This window comes from Olea europaea, unplaced genomic scaffold (assembly GCF_002742605.1).
Source record: "Olea europaea var. sylvestris unplaced genomic scaffold, O_europaea_v1 scaffold2175, whole genome shotgun sequence".
NCBI lineage: Eukaryota > Viridiplantae > Streptophyta > Magnoliopsida > Lamiales > Oleaceae > Olea > Olea europaea.
Window position 1 is genome coordinate 44,578 of NW_019239748.1, and position 8,543 is coordinate 53,120.

Below are 8,543 nucleotides of genomic sequence, written 5' to 3' on the forward strand. Positions count from 1 at the left end.
TTTAACTATTACCACAGTTTAACTTATGAGATTCGCTACTTACTTCATAAGTAAAAAATGTCACACGTGATGGTCTATCTCTAATAATGATATTCATATGTTTTTATTACTTACGACCACGGATCAGTTAAGTTTCAATCATATGTAATTTGTATCTCATAATCACAACTGTTGAACTCATAAAGTGGCCCTTCCACGTAGCCAATCGAGAGCTACTCTATGTGCGTTCCTCTCTGCACACAGCACAAACTGTCAAATGTATATGGCCAATCCCAGTGAAGGTGGTAGTGGCCACATACACTTCTACAATCAAGTATGTCAACAATAGACATATTCCAGCAGTGACAACTATCAGGGCTTTTTATGAAAGAGGGATATATATATATATATATGTATATGTATATGTATATGTATATGTATATGTATATGTATATGTATATGTATATGTATATGTATATGTATATGTATATGTATATGTATATGTATATGTATATGTATATGTATATGTATATGTATATGTATATGTATATGTATATGTATATGTATATGTATATGTATATGTATATGTATATGTATATGTATATGTATATGTATATGTATATGTATATGTATATGTATATATATATATAAGTTATCAAGCAACCTTAACTTATTTAGGTTGGGCTCTTAGATATTTATAGGGAGAAGGTTGAAAGAGCACCATTGGATGCGAGACATGTGGACTTATCCGATGGTACAAGGCGTCCATCAATCATTTCTTAGGTGGGCGGGTTTTAATTTTTTTGACTTGGAGTTGACACGATACATAGATAACATATCCATGATTCCTAAAGATCTGATAGACAAATATTTGACCAAAATATTCGTATCTTGAGTTGAGGGGCCAGAGAGACACTTATTCCACTCGTAACGCCTTGATTGATATCACTTCGGAGAGTAACGCTTCGATTTGTTTGCACCGCCTCGGACAATATCCCTTCAGATAATAGCACCTTGGTTAATCTGCCTATCCATGGCTCTTCATCGGCTCAACGTACGTCGAAGTGTTCTCTGTTAAGGAGGTGTAACAATGGTCTCCCCAAGTCCAAGTATGAATATTTATATATTGCATGGAATACTGGATCACTCATGAGTCTGGGTGGTTGCTGCTTCGGGAAAGCTGAGGATGCAAAAGCTTAGTTCCATTAGAGGACGAGGCTCTAGAGAATAGCAACTTTGAGAAAGCTGAGGCGTAATTCCACTAGAAGACAAGGATTTGAGGGATAGCAGCTTTGAGAAAGCTAAGGTTGCAAAGGATATATTGTATTGTATTATAGGTTGGTTTAGTCCAAATTACAGAAAAGATGCTGCCAAAATTCTAACAAATTATATGCGACATCTTTCGAGCCAATTCGTAGGCCCTTGCTTATTTAGGCTGACACAAATATTTTCGAGGTAGTTCGTGAGTCCTCACTTATTGTATTGATTTATATTCTTGAGGCAACTCGTAAGTCCTCACCTTTTTGAGATCAATACATATTTTGAGACGGTTCATAAATCCTCGCTTATTGGAGCTATTCATACTTTCTAGGGTAATCTGTAAAACCTTGCTTACTTGATAGTTTATATTTCAAGTCCGACCTGCATACAAATATATGACCTAGATTTGGGAGACTATGGTTATATTCATAAATTACGTGGCATTCGCATGACAGAGGGGGTCCTACATCGATTGACATGGCATCACTAATTAATTAATTGGGCTTATTTTAATTAAACAATTGCATATTGGGCTTGAAAATTGGGTCTGGCCCATTAACACTATGTGGCCCATTATCATATCCTATATATATATCTGACACATTCACAATCAAATGTATGACTTCGAACCCTAGATCCCCTCTCCGTCTCTTGCACTCATATTTTTTCTTGCTCGACCGTTGACTTGAATGTCGGAGTGCAAATGGTCGTCGGACCTTTTTCTCAACCTGCGGCCTTTACCTTCTCATGGGGTGTTTAGTATGAAAGTAATGTCTACGTAGAGGAGATGAGGTTGGGATTCTATTGGCTCATTTTTTGAGGTCAACAACAACTTTTTGTAATTAACAAATTACTAAATTTTGAATTTACAAACTCTATTATTTAATTTAATTAAATAATAGATTTGTCATAAATTTGTATCAATTATATGTTAAAAGTGCTTATGTAAAAATTGATTGAACTTAGGGCAGAACACTTACGTTAATTGGGTTTTCAGTTTGGGAAATTGAGTTGTTGATATTTGGAAGTTTATGAGCTGGATTCTCTATCAAGATTCGGATTTGCATCGATTGAGTAAGCTATTCTGAATAAAAAACATGCAATGAAATCTGGGTTGGTAATTGATGGAGGCAATGAAACAAAGGGAGAAATGTAGGTTTTGGACCAGAAGTTTGATCAACCTATAGAGGAGGAGGATAGAAGGCTTAGAAACATGTATAGAGAAAATATTAAATAAAATTTGTTGCCTTATGATGTATACTTAACTGAATACTCATTGATTATAAGTACTACAATTAATAAAATTTGTAATTTTATATTGTACAAAATTTACATAGTTAAAAATAATTTAGAATTTAACGAATTAAAAAAAAAAGTGTAAGCCGGCCCAAGCATTTTTTCTTTGTCAGGCCTTGCACAAGCTGCGAGCTTTGGCTCACAAGCTGATTTGTTTACATCCCTATCTATTGCTTTCACTCGCGACCAAACTACACCTCCACATTGGCAATTCTCATTAATAACATGTTTCGACTTGTCGTCAAAAAATTATGGAAGTGCACATATAACTATAAGTGACATAGATAAAACAAAATTATATTTAAAAAAAAAAATCTTCATACCATCAAATGCTTGCCCTACAGTGTCCACATTTTATCAAACATAGCTTAATTATTACTATGATAATTATATACAATAGACAATTTTCTTGCTTTCATGATCCATGAGTAATTTAATTAAATCGTCAACATTATAAAAGGAAAAATAAAAAATCAATCTGTTATTATCTTTTAAAGAAAAAGGAAGTCAATCAATTTTTTATAATATCGCTCGTGTTTGATCGTGGATGGGGAAGGAGTAGGATATATGGAGCGTGGGGGTGTATTTAGCTATTTTAATTGAAAATACTTATACATGTGGAGTTTCTTGATTCAGCTAAAGCGCTTTGTTGGTATAGCATGGGGTTGCCTTAGTTGATCCCTAGCCCCACTTTAATTCACCCCTCTTTCCTTCCTTTTTCGATGTTCGAAAAATTATGTTTGGAAATGCCATTTGTATACTCTAAAGGTCCGTTTAATTGTAAGAATGAAATTTGGGTGGAAATAAAAAAAATATCAATGAATTGAATTGACTAGAACTTGTTTTCTTAATAATTGTCAATTAAATGTATTTAATTGGTATAATTTCTCGCCTGAAAAATGTTAAAGTTTTCTATCTTTTGGTATTCGTTTAACTTTATTTTTATGAAAATTGTCAGTTAAAGGGATAGATTTTGTTACAATTGAGGATGAATTTTGTTCCAATTGCCCAAAAAATTTGGCCCGGGGGGGGAGGGGGGGATCCAGCTAAAAAACCAAGGAAAAAAGGTCACGTGGGGGGAGGAAAATGAATTGTCAAGAAAATCATTGCAATCAAAAAAGTCATAAAGTGGAAATGAAATATGTTTTTCATGAAAAATCGGTCAAATCAAACAAGCCCTAAATGTACATCATGCTTGACATTGGCCTTTTTTTCCTTTTTTTTTTTTTGGTTCGTCAAATGACAGTTTGTCAAACTTTACGTTAGTCCATTTGCAACTGTTTTCTAATTTATTTATTTATTTATTTATTTATTTTGTTGTTTTAGTATTTTCTTTAATTTTTGTTTACAAATAATGAAAACTCATTTTTTAATGGTCAAAATGGAGAGAATGACGGGTTGGGCTGCACAATTGGAAGGTTCAGAATGAATTATGCTGAAAAGAATTGAGGATAAATTTGTTATATTTTGCAGAGGTTGGGGATAAAATGGAAAACTTTCCTAAATAGAACCATTAATTTTGGGTGAAAAACAAGAACAAAATCTCCATAGAGCACAAAACAAAAGGGGGAAAAGAGAGGGCAATTTAACATTAGCAGCTAAGACCAGGAAGAAAGAGTAAGAAAAAACACTGCACGACATTAATTAGTCCGTAATCCATACAAAAGCATCCTTAATTGCTCAATGATTATTTCCCGTCAGATTATTTCTTTACATGTGTGCTCCCGTAATTTGTTATTGGTAATAAGAGGATGATTTATTAATTCTTTTTCATTATGATTCCTTATCCATTCTTCTGTTTAATTAATATACTTACCGTTTTCTCCGTGTACCATTATATGCGTACATTTCGAAGCCCCCTTTTTTTCTTTTTTTCTTTTTTTGCGATGGTTTGAGTGTGTTTTGTGTGTGGAATTATGACGTGGGTTTAGAAGATTTGTTTGTTTGGGTGATTTTATGAGGTGGGTATGCAATATTTTTCGTTGAGAATTGATTTATCTTGCGGAATTTTAATATTTCCTTTAGATGTGTTGGTGTGCAACGTTGATCATCACATGGACAAATTGAAAGCTCATTTCTTAGGGTTTTGTAAAGATCTGAATTGTCAACCCCCTTTCGGGCTTTGTGAGGTGTTGAATAGTTATAATTTCTTACTCTGAAGTTATCATGGGAAAGGATCTTTCTAGTTTGAGTCAATAACTTTTACCACTTTCACAATATTTTGAGTAGTTCTCTTTGTCAATACATGCTACGGTGCTGGCTTATATTTTCTGCTATTTGTATTAGATAACTCAGACTCTTTTCATTTGTTTATTAATGTTATGATCATGGTTATAATAGTCATTTTGTTTGTTAACCAGGAAAAGATATATAATTGGTAAGTATTATTTTGCCTAAATGGATCCAGCGAGGGACGAACAATTAGATTATGGAGATGGGGAGTATGGTAAAAAAATGCAATATCATCAAGTTGGAACTATACCCGCACTTGCAGAGGAAGAAATGATAGGTGAGGATGATGAGTATGATGATCTCTACAACGATGTGAATGTTGGAGAGGGTTTCCTGCAGTTGCACCAGTCTGAGGCACAAACGTCCGCCCTTGGTGTTGGCAATGGTGGATCCCAAGCTCCAAAATCTAATGTTTCTAATCCTAGAAATGAAGCAAGGGTTGTACAAGAGTTAAATATTCCTGGAGCTGCTAATGAACAGAATTATGCTTCCACTAGGATCCAATTTCCTGAGCAGAAGTGTGGGTTTCCAGCTGATAAGGGACCTGAACCGACTGTTGATGCCTCACAAAGGGGAAGGATATCCGAAATGACTCATAAATATCAAGCAGGACATTTAGAATTTCAAGGATCTGTTCCTATGCCCCAGAAAATTGCTGCAGATACAAATAACATGTCAGGGAAAGTAGCTGTTGAGCCTTCTCCTTCACCTACAGTGGGCAGCTCAAGAGTTGTTCCAGAGAATCTAGCCAGTCGAATGAATCCAAGTGCAAATGTGAATGTCAATCGCATGGTTGATAATGATACCCAGATACGGCCTGCTGTAGAAAATGGAAATACGACGCTCTTTGTGGGAGAGTTGCATTGGTGGACAACAGATGCTGATCTTGAGACTGTGCTATCCCAATATGGGATGGTCAAGGAAATTAAGTTTTTTGATGAGAGAGCTAGTGGTAAATCCAAAGGCTATTGTCAAGTTGAATTCTATGATCCAGCTGCTGCTTCTGCATGCAAAGATGGGGTGAATGGTCATCTTTTTAATGGGCGTGCTTGTGTGGTGGCATTTGCCAATCCACAGACCATAAAACAGATGGGTGCTTCTTACACGAACAAGACCCAGGCCCAGGCTCCATCTCAGCCACAGGGAAGGAGACCCATGAACGATGGAGCAGGAAGGGGCAATGGCACAAATTATTCCAGTGGAGATACAGGGAGGAATTTTGGACGAGGTGGGTGGGGACGAGGAGGACAGCAAATGCCTAACAGGGGTCCTGCGGCTGTCCCTGTGAGAGGACGAGGAGCAATGGCAACAAAGAATATGATTGGGAATGCTCCTGGTTCTGGTGGTGCTGCTGTTGGAGGAGCTTATGGACAAGGCCTCGTGGGTGGTCCTGCTTTTGGCGGACATCCTGGTATAATGCATCCGCATGGCATGATGGGTCCTGGATTTGATCCAGCATTTATGGGTCGAGGGGCTGGTTATGGAGGCTTCTCAGGTCCAGCTTTCCCAGGGATGATTCCTCCATTTCCAGCTGTTAACCCAATGGGGCTACCTGGAGTGGCTCCTCATGTCAACCCTGCCTTTTTTAATCGAGGAATGTCTTCAAATGGGATGAGTATGATGGGGACTGCAGGAATGGACGGACCTCATTCAGGAATGTGGAACGACCCAAACATGGGTGGATGGGGAGGAGAAGAACAAGGCCGAGGGACTAGAGAATCTAGTTATGGCGGTGAAGATAATGCTTCTGAGTACGGGCATGGAGAGGCAAGTCTCGATAAAGGAGTAAGGTCTAGTGCTGCTACCCGTGAAAAGGAACGGAACTCTGAGCGTGACTGGTCAATTAACTCTGAGAAGAGGCATCGTGATGAGAGGGAGCACGACCAGGACAGGTATGACAGGGAGCACAAGTACAGGGAAGAGAAAGATGGGTACCGAGACTATCGCAACAAAGAACGTGAATTGGGTTATGAGGATGACTGGGATAGAGGACAGTCTTCACGATCACGTAGCAGATCACGAGCAGTGCCAGAAGAGGATCACAGATCTCGATCGAGGGATGCAGATTATGGGAAACGTAGACACATACCGTCTAAATGATGTTATGCATAATGGGTCTTCTAGGGATGAGAACCTTGGTAATTGCTAAGCATATTTCCAGATTGAGTGAATTATTTTCAGTCTCTGGCTTATGATGACACACTGCTACTTATTTGTGCTAAAACTGTCAGTACCTTTAGTAGTATTAATATTGTGGATTTACTTGGTGGGTGAGATATGCCTGTCCTGCATAATTCAACCTCTGGGGTCAGTATTACAGTATTACCTGCACAGAGGACTTGAGATGCTCGAACTTATCTATATTTTTGTGGGAATTATCTGTGCTTTTATTCGTGTAAGATAAGTTTGTTTCTTAGGTAATTTTTAACCTTTAGCATGCTCTGAAATTTGTGCAATTCTTGTTTGAACTTGTGGTCATTAATCCGACCCCTTCCTTCCCCTCAATTCAAGAGAAACATCCCGAAAACAAATATATGGACAAACATCGGTTGGTACTGAAATGTGTCTCATCTTTAGTAGCACTACTTGGGTCAAGTGTTTCTTCTGTTTATATTGTTGATGATTACAATAATGTAGTGGTGCAGCTGAGAAGCGGAACTCAACTATCTGCATAACTAATTTTTTTCTACATGTTTGCTTGTAGATAAGTGAACTCCTAGGTATAATGCCCTTTTCTAATTCTTTCTTGCTTTCTCTCTTTTTTGTGTTGCTTGATTCAGCTTGGTATATTTGTGGAAACCATATATAGTGGAAATACAGCGGTTGATTTTGTTTCACATGAAAAAGTACTATTGTTTAAAGAAGAGACATGTCAAGATAGAAGGGGACAAAAATGATTATTTGGAACCAAATTTGCAAGCATTTTTTTTTTCACGTATAAGGTCTATTTTATAATGCACCGACATGGACACGTGTGTCAAATACGATATATGTCGAATACATCGATGCGTGATTTTTCAAAAAAAATGTATTCGACACGTGATTTTTCAAAAAAAATGTATTCGACGCGTGATTTTTCAAAAAAAATGTATTCGACGCGTGATTTTTCAAAAAAATACTGACATGATACGTCACCAACACATTATTAAATTTTTTAAAATTCTTCATTTTATATAGTATAAATTTCGTTTTGTGCTTATTATTAATTTTTTTTTCTAAATCTTTTAAATATGAGTACTCATTTATTATTTACTAATAACTTTGAATTACAAATAATAATATTTTTTTATAAAAAAAAAAAGAAAAATGTTCATGGTAAAGTGTTCAAGAAGTGTCGGTATTGACGTGTATCCGACATGTGAGACACGGACACGTTATCCTAGGTGAAATGTTCGTGCTACAAAGAGTCTATTGAAGATGGAAACATTTATTTTTCTCTTGGAATGTATTTAGTGCAAATAGCTGTAGTCTTTATTGAGGATAGACCTCTCTTGACACTGTCTCTTGGTCTGTTTTTCTTATCATGCGACTGCTAATTATGTCCATTTCATGTTGTTCTATTTCATTGTGTGTCAATTAGGTGTATATCAGTCTCTTTATAGGCATGTTCACTGGTGAACTGTATTAATGAATTAATGAAAATTATTAAAGATTAGAGTTATGTTTGAAGGAGTGATGAGATTTTGATGAATATTGACATGGAGATTTTCCCTTAATTGTCGTCCTCAGGAGCGAAGAAGCAAACTGCTGTTATTTTTGTTAAGATCGCTGAGTTG

The 8,543-nt window shown here is 36.5% G+C and overlaps 1 protein-coding gene across 3 annotated transcripts; it reads left to right on the forward strand.

The window, feature by feature from the left end:
* The first annotated feature begins 4,005 nt into the window (after positions 1-4,005).
* LOC111380598 (cleavage and polyadenylation specificity factor subunit 6-like) lies at positions 4,006-6,962 on the forward strand. Of its 3 annotated transcripts, none has more exons than XM_023004199.1 (2): positions 4,006-4,152; positions 4,896-6,962. In XM_023004199.1, exon 2 carries the CDS (start codon positions 4,933-4,935, stop codon positions 6,865-6,867), a length of 1,935 nt encoding a protein of 644 aa, XP_022859967.1. In that variant the 5' UTR covers positions 4,006-4,152; positions 4,896-4,932; the 3' UTR covers positions 6,868-6,962. The 3 variants fall into 3 exon arrangements, with proteins under 3 accessions (XP_022859967.1, XP_022859968.1, XP_022859969.1); XM_023004200.1 differs by lacking the exon at positions 4,006-4,152 and adding an exon at positions 4,159-4,275; XM_023004201.1 differs by lacking the exon at positions 4,006-4,152 and adding an exon at positions 4,321-4,496.
* The last annotated feature ends 1,581 nt before the right edge of the window (positions 6,963-8,543 follow it).

What these genes read in the sequence shown, in the direction of transcription:
- LOC111380598 (XM_023004199.1), top strand. Translation starts at nt 4,933, where the DNA reads ATGGATCCAGCGAGGGACGAACAATTAGATTATGGAGATGGGGAGTAT.